This window comes from Bison bison, unplaced genomic scaffold, assembly GCF_000754665.1.
Source record: "Bison bison bison isolate TAMUID 2011002044 unplaced genomic scaffold, Bison_UMD1.0 scf7180017864167, whole genome shotgun sequence".
NCBI lineage: Eukaryota > Metazoa > Chordata > Mammalia > Artiodactyla > Bovidae > Bison > Bison bison.
The window spans coordinates 3,837,476-3,857,840 of record NW_011494739.1 but is presented as its reverse complement, the minus strand read 5'-3'; the positions used below and the strand labels follow the sequence as shown (position 1 = coordinate 3,857,840).

At 44.7% G+C, this 20,365-nt stretch overlaps 1 protein-coding gene across 1 annotated transcript in view; it reads left to right on the top strand.

Moving 5' to 3' along the window:
• The first annotated feature begins 8 nt into the window (after nt 1-8).
• CTCFL (CCCTC-binding factor (zinc finger protein)-like) overlaps nt 9-20,365 on the top strand; it is a 25,679-nt gene continuing 5,322 nt past the window's right edge. The window contains exons 1-10 of the mRNA XM_010841818.1: nt 9-91; nt 614-968; nt 1,065-1,190; nt 1,935-2,160; nt 4,056-4,226; nt 4,538-4,671; nt 8,983-9,103; nt 9,648-9,797; nt 12,769-12,929; nt 14,331-14,513. Of these exons, the coding sequence (XP_010840120.1) occupies nt 627-968; nt 1,065-1,190; nt 1,935-2,160; nt 4,056-4,226; nt 4,538-4,671; nt 8,983-9,103; nt 9,648-9,797; nt 12,769-12,929; nt 14,331-14,513 (1,614 nt within the window). The 5' untranslated portion in view covers nt 9-91; nt 614-626. The remainder of the gene's footprint in view (nt 92-613; nt 969-1,064; nt 1,191-1,934; nt 2,161-4,055; nt 4,227-4,537; nt 4,672-8,982; nt 9,104-9,647; nt 9,798-12,768; nt 12,930-14,330; nt 14,514-20,365) is intronic.

The window sequence follows — 20,365 nt, the reverse complement described above, 5'->3', positions numbered from 1 at the left end:
CGGCGTCCGCTGGAGGGGGAGCTGCTCCGCGTGGACGCGGGTGTGGGAGTTGGCGGGATGGCGGAAAAGTTCCGGGAGCTGCACCAGAGAGGTGGGGGAGGGGCCCAGTCATGGAGGGACCAAGCCGGGAGAGGTGGTCCAAGAAGGGAACGATGCCCCAGGCCTGGACATGTGGTGAGCCTGAGGCCTGAAGGCCAAGGCTGCGTGGGTGGAGGCCCTAGGCCTGAAGCCTCCATGGCTCAAAGGGTGCACAGTCTGTAATTGTGTCCTGGTGGGACGCTGGTTCAAGCCACCCTTCTGGACCTGGAATGTGCATTTGCTGAAAGCCTGGCCAGTCTCAAGCCTTCCAGGCCTGGAATGTGCATTTGCTGAAAGCTTGCCCAGGCTCAAATCTTTTGGTTCTAGAATTTTCTAGACAAACACCTACTTTAGCCTAAATCCTGCTTAGCCTCAGCTCCTTCTCAGCCTAGGCTCAGTTAACTTAGTCCTGACCCATGTGAGCCCCCAAGTCTTTGGGGACTGGAACCTTATCAGGCCTTGATCAGCCCCAAAGCCTACTAGGCTGAACCCCCCACTGTGCCCACCCAGACAGGCTTGCTTCTTTCTCTGACAGAGGCGGAGTCATAATGGCAGGGGCTGAGCTCTCTGTCCCCCCTGAGCAGTTCACCCAAATCAAAGAACCAGAGTTGATACCAGACAGGGCCCTGGAGGAGGAGAAAGAAGAGGAAAATGACAATGACGGGGTGCGCCGAGTAAAGGAACAGTCGGGCTCTGCGGGTTTGGAGGTGGAGAGTGCTCAGGGACCCTTCCAGACCACGATCCTGGAGGAGGTGCCGGAGCTGGTGCTGGCTGCCCCGGAGGAGATCGAGAGGCACATCCTGACCCTGCAGACCGTGCACTTCCCCTCGGAAGAGGCTGAACTGCAGGACCTCAGCTGGCTGGATCCCCAGCAGGAGGACGAGATGCAGGTGAGGGTGCGCCAGGCCGGTAGTGGGGTGCAGTCGCTGGTGTGGCTCGAGGAGGCAGCCCAGCAGAGCCTGCACCAGTGTGTCCTCAATGTCCAGGAGGAGGTATACTCGCTGCAGCAGATGGAGGTGATGCAATTTCAGCTTCTGGAGGAGAATGTGACTGGGGCCGTTGAAGACTGTAAGTCGGCAATGAGCCTGGAAGAAAGCACTGGATCCATAAAGGTACACCTGGTTTTAAGAAAAGGAAGGGGGAGCCACAAAACTATTTTTTAGAGTTCTCCTTCCCTGGGTTGGGGAGATCCCTCAGAAAGGCATGGCTACCCACTCCAGTGTTCTTGCCTGGAGAATCCCATGGACAGAGGAGCCTGGCGGGCTACAGTCCATGGAATCGCAAAGAGTCGGAAATGACTGAGCGACTAACTTGTGCATTATTACATATGGACAAGCGGTTTAAATTTTGTATTTTAAACACAGGGACTTCTCAGGTGGTCAGTGGTTACGACTTCTCATTTCAGTGCAGGGGGGTGCAGGTTTGATCCCTGGAAGCTAAGATCCCATATGCCTTAATGGCCAAGAAACCAAAACATAAAACAGAAGCAATATGTTAACAAATTTAATAAAGACTTTAAAAATGGTCCACATCCAAAAAAAAAAAAGATTAAATTGTTACAATAAAAATATGTCCCAGAAAAATCATGGAAGAACTTGTGCAGTTTTTTTAGAGTTTAAGAAGTTACACTAATTAGAATACGATAAGATCCATTGAGTTTCTAAACTGTATTAATGTTCCATTCAAACCCTTGATGCTTAATAATTACAGTTTAAGCATTTTGGTTACAACGGGCAATTTTCTGTACTTTTTTGTGTTTTCCTCTGTGGATTTTATGGTTTCATCAAGGCAAAGAGTTACACCAGGCTGTAATTAACAGTATTGTGCTTGTTTGAATACTTGTTTTTGTGTATTAGCTCCAGAAAGGTCAGGAAGAGGAACAGCTGCTGACTGAAGGTGGATTCAGTGAAAAAGCAGAAGAGCAGTTTTTTCTTGTGGAAGCAAGGCCAGGAGATGAAGGAAGAGATGAAATTGTTCTGACATTTTCAAACTTAAATATGGAAGAACAAAAAGAGAAACCTGAACTGAGTCAAGCACGCCTTGAAAAACCCAGCACTACGAAAAATCGAAACAAGGCAAAGGGTAGGCCAGTTCCTTTGGTGCAAAAAGCTCTGCAAACAGCAGGGCAACTGATTCTCTTTAGTAGGGAGAGGGCAGTTTGAGTTTGTAGTGGTTGCTTTAGTCGTTTTCAGAATGGCAGGAAACTTTGAACTCTGTATTGTGAATCAAATGCAAAAGAGTTTTGCGTTTTGTGACCAAATGTTTTAAAAGCATGGTACAGAGACTCACTTCTACTTAGGTACACTTAAATAGAAGCTTGGATTTCCAAGGTGGCTCAGTGGTAAAGAATTTACCTGCTCGTGCAGGAGATGAGAGTTGGGTTGGGAAGTTGATCCCTGGGTTGGGAAGATGCCCTGGAGAAGGAAATGACAACCCACTCCAGTATTCTTGCCTAGGAAATCCCCTGAACATAGGAGCCTGGCAGGTACAGTCCATGGGGTTGCAAAGAGTCGGAAATGACTTAGCAACTAAACAACAGCAACAGATAGAAGCTTGGGCCCCATCTGCCCCCTACTTTGCAGCCCTGGGGGCTGGGAGGTCTGATGGAGACCAAAGCCAGTGTGTCAGTGCTGGGAGATGGACAGAGTGATACCCAGAAGGCAGCCAAGACATCTTCTAAGGGAAGGGGATGTTTAGTTGAGGCTAGAAAAGAGGATAAACCTGACCCTCAAAATTTATTTGTTCAGGTTTTTAAAAAGTTTAGTTTCTCTCTTATCTAAATCAAGAGATTTCACCCTTGAAATTTCAATCTTTAGCTCTTTTATAAAAAGCTGTATCTGGCCACCCTTTGTTGTTTCCTCCTTCTAGCAACAGTTGGTCAGGGCTAAAAAGTGATTCAGTTTAGAAAACCACACTGCTACCACTGTCCCTTCTTACTTGTGGTTAGCATCATCTCAAAGTATTTTGCAATTTCTTCTTTGACCTATTGGTCCTTTAGGAGTGTATTGTTTAAATCTATATATTTGTGAATTTTCCAAATTTCTTTCTTTTATTGATTACTGACTTCAGTCTGTGATGGTCAAAGGGCAGATTGTTTCTGTCTTTTAAAATTAATTGACACTTGTTTCCTGGTTTATTCTATTGTCTTTCCTGGAGAAGGTTCCATATACACCTGTGAAAAATGTATATTTTGCTCTTGTTGAGTGGAGTGTTCATAGAAGTCTATTCTGTCAGATAGGTTTGTGTTGAGTCTTCTGTTTCCTTGATGATATTTTGCCCAGATGTGCTGTTCACTGTTGAGAGTGGGTTGTTGAAGTCTCCAACTGCTATTGAAGGTTCTCTTCCTACTTTCAATTCTTTCAGTTTTTGCTTCAAGTATTTTGGAGACCTATTTTTAGGTGCACATGTGTTTATAATTGTTATATCTTCGTGGTGATTTGACTCTTTTACTATTATGTTCTTTTTTTTAAATGCTTTCTTGTTTATTTTTGACTGTGAGGGCTTTTCCCTCACTGCAGCAGAGCAGGGACTACTTGCTGGTATCCATGTGCAGGCGTCTCATTGTGGTGGCCTCTTGTGTTGTAGAGCACAGCATCTAGGGCGTGCGGGCTTTAGTAGTTGTGGTACATGGGCTTAGTTGCTCTGCAGCTGGTGGGATCTTCCCTGGATCAGGGATTGAACCCCATGTCTGCTACATTGGCAGGTGAATTCTTTCCCACTGAGTCACCCGGGAAGCCCTACATTATGTTCTTATCTGTCTCTTGTAACAGTTTTTGTTAGAGTCTATTTCGTCTATTAGTATAGCCACCCAGCTTTCTTTTGGTTACCATTTGCCTGGAATGTCTTTTGTTGGGTCACCACGTTAGGTTTAAAAAAAAAAAAGGATGTGCCAAGTTACTTTGATGTATTTAAGTGGAATCTGAGCACCTAAAGGAAAATGTTTACAAACACATAAATGTTGTCTCTCCCTCCCGCAGAAGTAAAACAAACCTTCCACTGCAACTTCTGCAAGTTCACGTCTTCTAGAATTTCGAGTGTCAATCGTCATATGAAAATTCACAGCACTGAAAAGCCCCATGTGTGTCACCTGTGCCTGAAAGCTTTCCGTACAGTCACCCTCCTTCGGAATCATGTCAACACCCATACAGGTAAACAGCTGAGGGGGGCATTTCCCTTGCAGGATGCGTGTTGAGACTTGTGTAAGAAGGCACATCCACCTGTTTCTAAATTAAAATGGTGTCTTTTTTTAGACTTTAGTTTTGTCTTTTTTTCTTCCACTTTGGTTAAAAACATTGGATGGTCCAAAGATTTTTCTTATATCTCTCTGGAGCATTTGGTTTAAAGAGCCTCTTCTGAATTTTTAAATCATTTTGAGACTGAGTATCGTTTATACGTTATAATTGCCTAGAAAAATTGTTGTTAAATCTTGTTTGAAAGAATAAACTGTGTGCTTTTACAGGAACCAGGCCCCACAAGTGTGGTGATTGTGACATGGCATTTGTCACCAGTGGAGAACTCGTCCGGCATAGACGTTACAAACACACTCACGAGAAACCCTTTAAATGCTCCGTGTGCAAGTACGCTAGTGTAGAAGTAAGTTCACTCTTTGTAGTTAGTGTCTTATTAAGAAGTTTCTGTAAATCAAACTGCTAATAGAATCTCTTCCAATATCTCGTTCTTGTTTCTAAATTTAATTTTTAAAACATGATTCTTTTTTTTTCTTTGACACAAACTAGTGAAAGTAATATATAATGGTGTACAGATTACAAGTAATCTATGGTCCTTGAGAAATAATTCTCATATTTGTGTAAACATTCTACCCAGCATTCCATGTAGCACTCATTCCACAAAACCAAAATGTATTTGCTCTAACACAGAGCACAGATCCGGTTTGAATTTTTGCTGAAATCTTTGAGCTTTCCTCAGTGGTACTTGGTTCCGTGCAAAGCAACTTGCTTGAAGATTTAAACATGGCCATTTCTGTTCTTAAGGACAGAGACCACCTTTTTGAATCTTCAGTTTTATCATGATCATTTCAACTAGATTGGTTTACTTATACATCCCAGAAAACTGAGCTCATTCTCAGTGAAATGACAGCTGTAGTTGTGAAGCAATAGTCTCTAGGGCGTGTGGGCTTCAGGAATTGCGGCTCCCGGGCTCTAGAGCACAGGCCCAGCAGTTGTGACTCACAGACCCAGCTGCTCCGCGGCATGTGAGATCCTCCCCGACCAGGGGTCAAACCAGTGTCCCCTGTACTGCAAGGCAGATTCTTAACCACTGGACTGCAGTTACTTTCGAATGTCACTTTTCTGCAAGTTTTAAGGACTCTGCCGTCCAGTACAGCACATGCTGAGTCCTGAGCCCATTGGGCAAGGAAAAGACACTTGAACTCAACTAAGCCGAAGGGGACAGCGAAAGTTTAAATGCAGTAGTGATGCAACTGTGTTTCATCAACTAGGAAATTTCACAGACAGTGTCAGGATTTGATTCCAAAAATAATTTTCTTTTTTGCTATTACTATTTTTAAAAATTGTTTCTCATCTGAGTTAAAGGTTGTAACTGTATAATGAAAATGTAACCAAAAGAGTGTGTGTGGGGTCCAGCTGCTCGCCACTCAAAAGCCAATAAACAGGTCAGGTTGGTGGAAAGGAAAGTTTGCTTTATTTCAGGTGCCAGCATAGCCCAGTCAGTAAAGAATCTGCCTGCAATGCAGGTTCGATTCCTGGGTTGGGAAGATCCCCTGGAGAAGGAAATGGCAACCCACTCCAGTATTCTTGCCTGGAGAATCCCATGGACAGAGGAGCCTGGCAGGCTACAGTCCATGGGGTCACAGGAGTCAGACACACTTAGGGACTAAACCACCAGCAACTTGAGGGAGAGGGTGGCGAAAGTCTGTCCAAAGGCCGACTCCCCCAACCCCGACAAGCAGAGGGTGAGAGCCTTTATAAACAGAGTTGGGGGGTGGGGAGCTACATGCAGAAACAGCAGTCATCTGTAACACTCATCTTGAAATTGGTCATCACTGGTTGGACCAGCATCATCTTGGTTGTTTTAGGTACAGTTAATCTTCAGTTCCAGGATCCCTTTGTTCCCATTTCTTTGAGGCCATTTCTCAGAATTGTGGCAGCTCATGTCCTCGGTGCTATCTGGTCTTCATGTAGTTAACTTTTCCACCTGGTGTTTTAGTATCTATAAGACAGTTCACAGGATATGGCTCAGAATATTATCTATAGTCTTTGAGAAGGAATTAATGGTCTTTTGCTATGCTTAATGACTACATTATTATTATTTGGTCCCCTTTTTCTATTTTCTTTTGTTTCAGCATTTCTTGCTCTCTGGTTGAACTTACTCTTTTTTTTTTTTTGAACTTATTCTTCGACTAAAGTTTTCCACAGACAAAAGGCAGGCAGAGAACATTTCGGGGGGAGGGGAGGGGACAAGGACCATAGGATCCTGAAAGTGAAAGTGTGAGTCGCTCAGGTGTCTGGCTCCTTGTGACCCCCATAGACTGTAGCCCCCCGGGGTCCTCTGTCCATAGAATTCTCCAGGCAAAAATATTGAAGTGGGTTGCCTTCCCCTTCTCCAAGGAATCTTCCGAAGCCAGGAATCAAACTTGGGTCTCCTGCATTGCAGGCAGAATCTTTACTGTCTGAGCCACCAGAGAAGTATAGGCTCCTGCTCCATTTCAAAAACACAAATGGGGGGTTTCACAGAATGAAGCCACAGAATGAAGGTCTGCTCTAAGGAGGAGTAGCCCAGGTCCCCTCCCTAACATCACCCCTATACACAAGTGCCAGCAGGAGTAAGGCTGGGGTGTAGGTACAGCAGCTTCTGAACTCCCCTCTCTCCCCATCCTCGCTTTCACGGCTGTCCAGAGAAGGTTTATACACAGGCTTCTTTGATGGGCTTCCCTGGTGGCTCAGACAGTAAAGAATCTGCCTGCAGTGCAGGAGACCTGGGTTCGATCCCTGCGTCAGGAAGATCCCCTGGAAAAGGGAGTGGCTACCCACTCCAGTATTCTTGCCTGGAGAATTCCATGGAGAGAGGAGCCTGGCAGGCTACAGTCTATGGATGGGATCACAGAGTCGGACACGCCTATATGACTAACACTTTTCTTTGATCATTCACACCGTGCAACTTATCAAACCTTTTGTGCTATGATTTTAAAAGTTCTTTTTGTTTTGCTTTCTGGTACACTCAAAGATCTCTTTTTTTCTTCTAAAAATATAAGCTGGGACTTCCCTGGTGGCGCAGTGGATAAAGAATCAGCCTGCCAGTGCAGGGGTCCGATCGCTGGTCTGGGAAGATCCCACAGGCCACAGAGCTCCTAAGCCCGTGGGCCACAGCTACTGAGCCCACGTGCTGCAACTCCCAAAGCCCGTGCGCCTAGTACCTGTGCTCTGCAACAAGAAAAGCCACCGCAGTGAGAGGCCATCACACTGCGACCAAGAGCGCCCCCACTCACTGCAGCTAGAGAAAGCCTGCCCGCAGCAGCGAAGACCCAGTCCGACCAAAAATAAATAAAAATGAAAATCTAAAAGCCGAATTTCTTTGGTTCGGCTCTTGTTTTCCAAGTCTTCCCCTGTTCTAGAATGTTCTTCAGGCTTATTAGGGAACCCAACCCAGTGCAGCCCTCCTAAGATTACAGAGAGGCTGCTCAGGGCTTTCTGACATCTGTATTCCAGGCATGGGTGATTACCTTCTGTTCTACTAAAGGTAGATAAAGGCCCCAAATAAGTGATTACAGAGTAAGAACAGTTCTTGAAGGTAATAAAATAGGCAAAAAAAAAAAAAAGATCAAATGAGAGGCATGTCTGCCTTTTAACTAAGCAGGATACATACATTCTAATCAAATTAGAATGTGGTGTATTTTTTTTCTACTTAAATGTTACTTTTCTTCTACTTAAAAGTTACTTCTCTGGTGGTACAGAGGACAAGAATCTGCCTGCCAGTGCAGGGGACACGATTCGATCAATCCCTGATCTGGGAAGAGCCCACATGCCACGGAGCAAGCCCTTGGGCCACAACTACTGAAGGCTGAGTACCTAGAGCCCATGCTCCACAGCAAGAGAAGCCACTGGGCTGAGAAGCCCGTGCCCCACAACCAGAGAGGAGCCCTCGCGCTCTGCAACTAGAGAAAAGCCTGTGCAGCAAGAAAGACCCGATGCATTCAGAAATAAAATAAATAATTTTTTTAAAGTTACTTCTCATGGAGAAACTACTGCCGCGTGGAACCTATTCTTTTGTTAAAAGATAGTTATTTCACTCTTCGCTGTGGGTTGTGGCATGTGGGATCCAGTTCCCTGACCAGGGATTGAACCTGGGCTTCCTGCATTGGGAGCGTAGAGTCCTAGCCACTGGATCACCAGGGAAATCCTTGAAACCTCTTCTTAATTACCAAGAAGGCTTTCCTCCATCCCTGGGCTGTTTAGGGTCCACAGGACTTGGAGCTGTGAAGTGCCTCCAACAGATGCAGGTCCATTCAAGAGCTCATGTTTCAAGTTTCTCTATTTACACAAACAATAGTTTTGTGGCCTCCATGCTTCTGCAGCATAATCTAAACTTTGCCGCTTTTGAGAGGATGTTGCTTTAGAAATGAAAATAAAATCGTGTTTGCACTGAGTGTCTGGATTTCCATCTTCTCTTGCAAAGCGAAGCTGAAGATGAGAGTCTCTTGATCCTCCTGCTCATTATTGCCCGAGGATCTCAGTGCACACAACTCAGATGAAGAACACCATCCAACCCAGAAAGGAAAATGAAAGGCTTAGCGTGTTTTCCAGGGTGTGAAATGGGCTCTGATGTTAACGTTGAACTCATTTACATATCTTTTATAATGCTACTTTATTCAAGAGTCCGCAGGTTTGATGTTTCCATTGCAATAAATATCTTTCATTTGTTTACCAGGCAAGCAAGTTGAAGCGCCACATCCGCTCACACACGGGTGAGCGCCCCTTTCAGTGTTCCCTCTGCAGCTATGCCAGCAAAGACACCTACAAGCTGAAGCGGCACATGAGAACACATTCAGGTAGGACTTTCTCCTGCTTAAGGCCAAATAGGTACAGCATTGCTTTCTCTAAGGGCTTCCCAGTACAGAACCTACCTGCCAGCTCAGGAGACACAAGAGACGTGGGTTCCATCCCTGGTTCAGGAAGATCCCCTGGAAGAGGGCATGGCAACCCAGTCCAGTATCTTGCCTGGAGAATCCCATGGACAGAGGAGCCTGGCGGGCTATAGTCCATAGGGTCACAAAGAGTTGGACATGACTGGGCGACTGAGCACACAGGCACGCGTGGGTCTTGAACCATGAGCAGCCACCAGATGGTAGGAGAGTCGCTCCCTCTGGCCCACTGTCCACACAGCTGGACATGATGTTGTCCGGCTTGATTCAGGAATCTCGCGCTCACTGGAGAGTCAAATGTAGGATGAAGGAGCTGAAAAGGGAATATTGGGGGAAAGAAAGGCTTTCAGCCGCAGGGGAGCACCTTTGGGGAGGTGCTCTCCTTTGGGGAGCACCAGGGTTTCGGGGTGGGGCGCCTCAGCAGGGGTCACTGCTGTCTTCCATGTCCCAGGTGAGAAGCCCTACGAGTGCCACATCTGCCGTGCCCGCTTCACCCAGAGCGGGACCATGAAGATGCACATCCTGCAGAAGCACAGCGAGAACGTCCCCAAGTACCAGTGCCCGCACTGCGCCACCGTCATCGCCAGGAAGAGCGACCTGCGTGAGTGTCTGGCGGCCGGAACTTCCTTTATTGTTCTTTTCATTGGCGTGTAGTTGCTTTGAGCTTTCCCGGTGGCTCAGACCGTAAAGAATCTGCTTGCAGTGCAGGAGCCCTGGGTTCAATCCCGGGATCAGGAAGATCCTCTGGAGAAGGAAATGGAAACCCACTCCAGTATTCATGCGTGGAGAATCCCATGGACAGAGCAGCCTGGCAGGCTACAATCCATGGGGTTGCAAGACTTGAATATGATAGAGCCGCAAAGACTTGGACTTTTCACAGCTGCTTTACAGTACAATGTGACTTAACTATATGTATTCATATATCCCCTCCTTCTTGAGCCTCTCTCCCACCCACTGTGTGCAGCTCTGGGAAACCTGAGGAGTTCTGGGCCTGATGGCAGGGAGGCAGTAGGATTCAAGAACTGCTCCTGGGGTTGGGTTGGGGGTTTTTGTGTGTTTTTTTGGTTGCTGTTGTTTTTTTCAGCGGTCCTATAGTGCCATCTTGTGGCTCTGTCGCATAATTGCAGTTTCAGAGTTTGGTCCAGGTCCAGTCTAGGTACAAAAATGAGCTCTCACAGGCATTTGAGCTCATAATGGGCTTCCTCCAGGTGTTACTTGGCTCCGTATTGGGTCTGTTTTTTTTTTTACAAATGACGAAGGGGATCAGAGACAGAAAGCGAACTTACCCCAGAGTCCCGTGACCAGGATGCCAGGACATGGCCTCGTTGCAGGTTCTGAATCTTTTATCAGTGTTCTGTCCAGTGACACTCAGTAAGCTTTTCTTAACCCCCTGCTGTGACCCTGAAAAGTTCCTGGGAACTAAAGGTACAAAAGAAAGAAGTGAGACATGGTTCTTTCCATAAGGAACTTGCTTCAGTGAAACAGTCCTCTTCTTGTGACATGAAATCCACATTGTGACCAGGTAAACCATCATAACAGAGGAGGCACCTTGAGCACGTCTGAGTGCCGAGTTGAGAGCTGGGATCATATGCCACCTTCAGGGAAAACTGGTTGTAGTTGGTGTCAGGGGTGGGGGACAGGTAGAGTGAGTGAGCCAGCCTCCTTTGTTCCAGGGTTCCTGGTCCCTCAGTTTCCACTGCCTCTGTCCTCTTCCTAAAACACATAACACTGTGATGCTCAGAATATGCCAGCAGAGAGAGAGTCCCCAGTTTGCCCGGAGAAATTCTAGAGATGAGAGACGCTATTTTGAAAACATTTCTGAAAGGGTAAAGGTGTTTAGTGAAGCCTTAGCTTTTATTTTTCTTCAAAATCTTTGTCAGTTTCAAAACACAGCCCAGCGGGACCTTGTAGGGCGTGAATCATGAGCCAGTTGCCAAGAAGGGACATTTTCGACACCACCGCCAAGACATACAGGTTATGGCCCATCTGAGTCAGTGACACCCTCCATACATGTCACGAGATGTTCTGTAAACAAGCCAAGCTCAGCCCTCCTTCTTGTCTCTATAGGAGATACCAAGCTCTTTAAATGACTGAGCGGCACACCTGGCATGTGTACCTCCACCCAGCAGTTGCTGACTTTAGTTTAGCCTCTGACACAAAGGATCACAAAGCCAAGTCGCGCTAGACTCAGTTGACAAGAAATTATCTCAGAGTGTGTCTGTCCATTACGACATAGGAAAATCAGAGGCTTGACATCTAACAGAACATCTGGGCTTTTACATCAGAATACAGAGGTTAGGGACTCCTCTGGTGGCCCAGTGGTTAAGACTCAGAGATCCCAATGCAGGGGTCCAGGTTTGATCCTTGATCAGAGAACTAGATCCTGCATGCCCCAACTAAGACCTGGTACAGCTAAATAAATATATTTTTTTAATTATGCAAAAATTGCAGAGGTTATATCTTTGTTACGTAAAACCATCCTAGGCGACAGAGTGGTAAAGAACCCACCTGCCGATGCAGGAGACGCGAGACACGGGTTCTATCCCGGAATTGGGACGATCCCTCGGAGAAGGAAATAGCAACCCATTTCAGTATTCTTGCCTGAGGAGCCTGGTGGGCTACAGTCCATAAGGTTGCGAAGAGTCAGACACAGTCAGCATGTGCACAGACACGCACATAAAACCATCTTAACATTATCCTAAAAATCCACCCACATAGTAGGGTTCTCCAAGTGCTTTGTTTAATGAACATGTTGGGTCCGATATGTCCTACCTTATGTGCTTAACTCCATGAGAAAGAATATTAGCATGAGATGTCAGTACACTGTGCATTTAAAGCATCAGTTGTCAGCTGAGAATGACTTTATGGCTGGGGAGGTGGGCATTTGGCAGTATCTGAAGGCACTTTGGCTATCACCCTGGGGAGGAAGGGATGTGACTGGTGCTAGAGGGGGGAGGCCAGCAATGCTGCTAAACATACATCCTGCAGCACCCAGGGTGCCCCCACCCTGCCCAGGAAGACATCAGCCAGCTTCAAGTGTTACTACCAGCAGACCCCATTCTATTGCGCTTTGCTTTATTGCGCTCCTCAGATGCTGTGTTTTTTACACGTTGAACGTTTGTGGCAACCCTGCATTGAGCAAGTCTATTTGTTCCATTTTTTTCTGACTACATCTGTTCACTTCTTGTCACTGTATCACATTTTGGTATAAATCTCACAATATTTCAAATCCTCCACCAGCAAAAAGATTATGACTTGCTGAAGGCTCAGATGACAATTAGCATTTTTTAAAGCAGTAGTTTTAAATTAAAGCGTATATCTAGTTTTTTAGACACAATGCTACTGCACACTTAATAGACGATAGTTTGGCATAAACATAAGTTTATAGGTACTGGGAAGCAAAAACATCCATGTATTAATATTTGTTTTATTTGGTTTATCGTAATGGTCTGAAAGAGAACCTGCAGTATCTCAGGGTAGTTCCAAAGCTGAGAAACTCTACTTGAAGGGTAGGGGAAAATCGACCTCACAGAAAATAATTTCTTGTACATGATGCTCCATGATGCTTTTAGGTGTCCATTTGCGCAACCTGCACACATACGAAGCTGCAGAGATGAAGTGCCGTTACTGCCCTGCTGTGTTCCACGATCGCTACACTCTGATCCAGCACCAGAAAACTCACAAAAATGAGAAGAAATTCAAGTGTAGATACTGCAGCTACACCTGCAAGCAGGTACTGTGTATCAGGGACCCCGGGCAGGCGCTGGGGGGCAGGGGGAGATGGAAGAAGGAAGGGCTGGAGTGGGATTCTCTTCCACTTTGAACATATTCTGGAAAATCATGCCTTCCATAAAAGAGACTATTTAGAATAGCCAAAAGACAGCTGTGCATGAGCCAAGAGTTGTTTTTACAGCGTGGGTTCAAAAGCGTGGCTCACAGACCCCTTGAGGTCCTTGAAGCCAATCAGAAGCATAAGGTCAAAGTCACTGTCATTAAGTAGTCATGCTGCCAACACACTCTCTGCCCTTGCGCTATGTGACGTTGGCATTGATGGTGCAAAAGCAGTGGGGCTGCCCGAACATGAGTCAGAGCAGCCACACCAAGCAGGACTGTTGTGTGTCTTGTTTTTTAACTAATTTGCAAATTTTTGGTTGTGCTGGGTCTTTGCTGATGCCTGTGGCCTTTCTCAAGTTGTGGACATTGGGAGCTACACTCTAGTTGCAGCGTGTGGGGTTCTCATCGCGGTGGGTTCTCGTTGCAGCACACGGGCTCTAGGTGCACAGGCTCAGTAGTTGCGGCACGAAAACTCAGTTGTCCCACCGCATGTAGGATCTATATTTTTGTCTTGATGCCCCAAATGAGTTACTCATAGAAATCTTAGTTAAAATTTCTGGTGATTTCTTTGCTGAGAACAATGATTTTCACCACTGTGCTTTTAAATCGATAGGGAGATTTGCTGTACACCGTCGGGTAATAGCCAGGAAAACGTGTAGATGCTTAACTTCCTTCAACCCCCAAATATCCGCTGAATTGAAACTCTAACAACAGGTTTTCAAGTTTGCAGGATCTGTCTGCTCTTTGTAAACTCGGATCATGGCAAATAATTATAGGAATGAGGTTGCAGCTACATGAGCTCTTCTGGAGAGGAAATTGATTTCGGTTTCACTCTTCCAAGTGTGGTCTGCCTCATCCCCCCGGGAATGAAGGACCGGCTGGGATTAATCGTGAGAACTTGGTAACCTAGGGGCAAGGACTGGGTAAGACCGTGCTTCCTAGAGGCCATACTGTGCAGCTTCCATGGTAGAGCTGTGTTGAGAATGCATTGGCTTTGTTTTTTCTTAAAAATGCACACATCTTTGGAGGAGCGGGGGAGAGGTATGCAGTTAATAATGGGGCTTCCCCAGTGGCTCAGCGGGAAAGAATCTGCTGCAATGCAAGAGATGCAGGTTCAATCCCTAGGTCAGGAAGATGCCCTGGAGGAGGAAATGGCAACTCATTCCAGTATTCTGCCGGCTGCAGTCCATGAGATCACAAAGAGTCAGACACGACTGAGTGACTAAACACACACAATAAATAATGCCTGATACTAAAAAATTGTTAGTAGCTAAGCCTGTTTGTTTTCCTTGCCTTCTAGGAACGTCATATGACAGTTCACATACGTACCCATACCGGAGAGAAGCCGTTTATCTGTCTCGCCTGCACTAAATGTTTCCGACAGCAGCAGCTTCTAAATGTGCACTCCAAGAAACAGCACAATATCAATTTCGCCCCGACTGTTTACGAATGCCCCAAGTGTGCCAAAGGTTTTTCCCGCTGGGTAAGCTCACTCAAGTCACAATAAATCCTCCTTGAAAAGATCCCGGGATCCCCCAGGCACAGTGTCAACCCAGGCAGTTTAAACCTGATTATAGAAACTTGCTGCGATTTAAGATAGCATCTGTCATGCCTTAGGAAAGTGGTTATTAGTTTTTTGGAGTCACGAAAGTCTTGGAAATCTTATATAAATGTGTGGTCTCCCTTCTGTGGAAAAAGACAATTCTGCAGACAGAATCTTGCAAATGGCTTTAGGGAGTCCTCAGACTAAAGAACCCCTGCTTCTCAGGTAACGTTTTAAAGAATTGTCCTTGTGGATTCAATTTAGGCTACTTCATAGAGAGAATGCTGTTTTTCATACGTTTTGTAGATATTCTTAGACTCGTGCCATTGGTACTATGCTGAGAAATACACTTCCTCTTCTATTTATCATTTTTTAGATGTTATATTAGTTATCTATGGCATAACGAATTACCCCCAACGCACTGGCTTAACACAACCCACATTTGTCCTGTCTCATTTTCTGTGGGTCAGGAAGTTGGCATGGCTCTGGCTCTGGGTCTCTCATGGGTCGCAATCAGCATGTTGTCAGGGCTGCAGTCATTTGAAGGCTTGACGAGGGCTGGAGGGACCACTTCCAAGCTGGCACCCTCAATATTGGCTGGAGGCCACAGTTCCTGATCACATGGACCTCTCCATTGGGCTGCTCAAGTATCCTCATAACCAGAGCGAGTGAGACATAGCAAGGAGGAAGCCATGGTGCCTTTTGTCCCCTAGTCTTAAAAGTGACACGACCCTACTTCTATTCATTGCAAATGCATCACATAATTCAGGCCCTATTCCAGGGATGGGGGATGAGTCCCTTTTGAAAGAAAAAAGTCAATTTATGGACATTTTAAAAGCACCAGAGATGATTAGCCAGATTCCTAGATATAATGTAAGCTTCACTCTAACTTTATAAAAGTTTAAAATGATCTGAATTTGACTTTTATGGAGGAAACTGTCTTTCCTCTTAAGAGACGACGGTAGGGTCGTTGTGTGTTTGGGTAGTGTCATGGGACAGTTTTAGAGTGTTAATGCTAAAACTTCAGAATTTCAAACAGAAGCAGTGGCAGTGCTCCAAAAACAGTGTCATTCATGCTGAGTTAAAATTGTAAAGAAGCCACAGGGAAACAGAGGAAAGAATAAGTCAGCCTCATAGACTCCTTCAGAACATAAAATCAGAAGTTTTGAAACTTTTCCTCCTATTCAAGCAAGCACATTGGGGCTTGCCTCTAGAATATATAAAGAACTTTTACAGCTCAATAATAAAAAGATAAGTATTCTATTAAAAACAGGCAAAGGATCTAAGTAGACATTTCTCCAAAGAAGATATACAGATAAACTATAGGCTTGTGAAAAGATTCCTCACTAAGGAAATGCAAAGCAGGATGACGGTGAGTTACCCCATGGGACAGCCATCAGGATAACTGTTATTAAAGAAGACAGATAACAAAAGATGTGTGGAGATTGGACCCCTCATACACTACTGGTGAAATTTTTAAATGATGAAGTCACCTTATAAGATAGCCTGGCAGGTCCTCAAAAAGTTAAACGTAGAGTTACCATGTAACCTGGCGATTCCACACCTAGTCATGTACCCCAAAGAAGTGAAAGCTTATGACTACACAAAAATGTGTACACAGCCGTTCACAGCAGCATTGTTCATTAAGCAGTGGAAACTGCCCAAATGTCTATCAACTAACAGATAAAATGCTGCCCGTCCATTTGATAGAATATTTGTTGTTGTTGTTCAGTTGCCAAGTTGTGTCCAACTCTTAGGGACCCCGTGGACTGCAGCACGCCAGGCTTCCCTGTCCCTCACCATCTCCCAGAGTTTGCCCAAGTTCATGTCCTTTGAATCAGTAATGCCATCCAACCATCTCATTCTCTGTCACCCCCTTCTCCTCATGCCCTGTCTTTCCCAGCATCAGGGTCTTTTACCAGTGAGTTGACTCTCTGCATCAGGCAGCCAAAGTATTGGAGCTTCAGCTTCAGCTTCAGCAACAGTCCTTCCAATGAATGTTCAGAGTTGATTTCCTTTAGGATGGACTGGTTTGATCTCCTTGTAGTCCAAGGGACTCTCAAGACTCTTCTCAAGCACCACAGTTCAAAAGAATCTATTCTTCAGTGGTCAGCCTCATTTATGATTCAACTCTCACATCCATACATGACTACTGGAAAAACCATAGCTTTGACTATATGAACCTTTGTCCACAGAGTCATGTCTCTGTTTTTTAATATGCTGTCTAGGTTTGTCATAGCTTTTCTTCCGAGGAGCAAGCAGCCTTTAATTTCATGGCTGTAGTCACCGTTCACAGTGATTTTGGAGCCCAGGTCTATTTAGAGCAGTTTCTTTTATACAGTACATCATGTCCAGCTAACAAGAAAAAATTCCAGGGCATGCCAAAGAGCAAGAATAAATAAATAAAAATTTGAAGAGAGAGAGCATCAGGAGGGCCAGGGACCTTGGAATTATCAGACCAGGAGTTTAAAACAACTATGATTCATATGCTAAGAGCTCTAACAGAAAAAATAGACAGCACACCATGTAAGCTGAGCTGGAAATCCTAAGAAAGAACTGAAAAGAAATGCTGGAGATCAATAACACTGTAACAGAAATGAAGAATGCTCTGATGAATGAAGTCAAAGAATAACCAAATGAGTAGAGAAATATTCCAGGTTTATGGATAAGAAAATTCAGTATCATCAAGGTGTCACCTATAGACTCAGTGCCATTCCCATCAAAGTCTTGGCAAGTTACTTTGTCGTTACTGACAAACTGATTCCAAGGTTTACAGAGAGAGCAGAAGACCTGTAACATCGAAGGAGAAAAATGAAGTTGGGAGACTGATGCTCCCTGACTTCAAGACTTAGTATAAAGCCTTAAGGACTTCCCGGATAGTCCAGGGGTTAAGAATCTGCCTTCCAGTGCTAGGGACGCAGGTTCAATCCCTGGTCGGTGAACCAAGATCCCACATGCTGCAGGGCAACTCAGCCCTGGTTGTCGCAACTACTGAGCCGCGTGCTCTAGAGTTCCCAGGACGCAACAAGGGATCTCAGGTTGCTGCAACTAAGACCCGATGCAGCCAACTAAATAAACTTTTTTTAAATACAAAAAAACTATTAAAAAGTAAAACTTCAGATAGTGTGATATTGGTGCAAGAACAGACCCAACAGATCAATGGAACAGAATAGAGACCCCAGAAATAGACCTCCAAAAACACAATCAGCTGATCTTTGAAAAAGGAGCAAAAGCAAGACATTGGAGAAAAGATAATCTTTTCAATAAATGATGCTGGAGCAATGGGACAGCCACATACAAAAAAAAAAAAAAAAAAAAAAATCAAGATCCAGGCCTTACACTCTTCCAAAAATTAGCTCAAAATGGATCACAGACTTAAAGGTTAAAAAAAATAAAAAGCTGTAAAAGTCCTAGAGTATAACATAGGGGGAAAAGTTCCAGATGACCTTGGTATGGTGATGTCTTTACAGAAAAAACACCAAAGACATGATCCATGAGAGAAATAACTGATACAACGGGTTTCAGTAAAGTTAAAAACTTCTGTGAAAGACTATGTCAAAAGAATGAACACATAAGGTACAAACTAGGAGAAAATATTTGCAAATGTCACATGTGATAAAAGATTTATCCAGAATACAAAGAACTCTTAAAACTCAACCATGAGAAAACGACCCAATTAAAAAATGGACCAAGGATTTTAACAGATACCTCACCGAAGAATAAATTTGTCATTGTTGTTCAGTCATTAAGTTGAGTCTGACTCTTTGCAACCCCACGGTCTGTGACACTCCAGGCTCCTCTGTCTTACACTGTCTCCCAGAGTTTGCTTAAATTCATGCCCATTGAGTCAGTGATGCATCCAACCATCGCATCCTCTGTTGCCCTCTTCTTTTGCTTTCAGTTTTTCCCAGCATCAGGGTCTATTCCAGCTAGTCGGCTCTTCACACCAGATAGCCAAAGTACTGGAGCTCCAGCATCAGTCCTTCCAATGAATATTCAGGGTTAATTTCTTTCTTTTAGGATTGACAAAGGTCCATCTAAAGGTCAAAGCTATGGTTTTTCCAGTGGTCATGTATGTATATGAGAGTTGAACTATAAAGAAAGCTGAGCGCTGAAGAATTGATGCTTTTGAACTGTGGTGTTGGAGAAGACTTCTTGAGAGTCCCTTGGACTGCAAGGAGGTCCAACCAGTCCATCCTAAAGGAAATCAGTCCTGAATGTTCATTGGAAGGACTGATGCTGAAGCTAAAACTCCGATACTTTGGCCACCTGATGCAAAGAACTGACTCATTTGAAGAGACTCTGATGCTGGGAAAGATTGAAGGTGGAAGGAAAAGGGGATGACAGAGGATGAGATGGTTGGATGGCATCACCGACTCAATGGACATACGTTTGAGTAAACTCCTAGAGTTGGTGATGGACAGGAAGGCCTGGCGTGCTGCAGTCCATGGGGTCACAAAGAGTCGGACACGACTGAGCGATTGAACTGAACTGAACTGACTGGTTTGATCTCCTTGCAGTCCAAGGGAGTTTCTAGAGTCTTCTCCAGCACTACAATTTGAAAGCATCAGTTCTTCAGCACTCACCCTTCTTTATGGTCCACCTCTCACATCTGTACATGTCTACTGGAAAAACCATAGCTTTAACTAGATGGACCTTTGTCAGCAAAGTGATGTCTCTGCTTTTTAATACACTAAGTTTGTCACAGTTTTTCTTCCAAGGAGCAAGTGTCTTTTAATTTCATAGCTGCAGTCACCATCCTCAGTGATTATGGAGCCCAAGAAAATAAAGTCTGTCACTGCTTCCACTTTTCTCCCATCTATTTGCTGTGAAGTGATGGGACCGGATGCCATGATCTTCTTAGAAGGCTATACAGATGGCAAATAAGCCCACGAAAAATTATTCCCCATCATATGTCATCAAGGAAATGCAAATTCAAACAATTGCTATTTTACCAAAACATGTATAATAGCTTGTTAGAATAAAAGTCATTTTGTTTAATTCTTAAAAAAAATGGGATGCCACAACACACCTGTTGGAGCAGCCAAAATCCAGAGCACTGACAATACCAGATGCTGGCAAGGATGTGGAGCAACAGGAACTGTCATGCGTTGCTGGGGAAAGTGTGAAACAGCGCAGCCACTTTGGAAGACAGCTCGGAAGTTCCCTGCAAAACTAAATGTACTCGTACAGTATAATCCAGCAACCCTGTTCTTTGGTATGTACCCCCAGAGAGCTGAAAGCTTATATTTACATACAAACCTGCTCACAGGTGTTCATAGATGCTTTACTCAGCCCAACTCAGAAGCAACCAAGGCTTCCTCAAGTAGGTGGATGGATACATAAACTGCAGTGCATCCAGACAGTGGGATATTATTCAGTGCTAAAAACGAATGAGCCATCAAACCATGAAGAGACATGGAGGAACTGTACACGCTCATTAGGTGAAAGAAGCAGTCTGAAAAGACGACAGATTATATGATTCCAACTACATAACTCTCTGGAAAAGACAAAACTATGGAGACAATAAAAAGATCAATGGCCTCCAAGGGTTGGGCTTGAAGGAGGAATGAATAGGTGCAGAGCAGGATTTTTAGGACAGAAAATCTCTACCTCCCTCTCAATTTTGCTGAGAATGTAAAACTACTCAAAAAAAAAAACCTCTGTGTAAATAAATGAAAGCATATCTGGATACTCCAATTTACTTTTTTTAAAGTGGCAGAGGACAGTGGACACAGCAGGGGAAGGGGAGGGTGGGATGGATGGAGAGCGTGGAATTGACGTATATACGC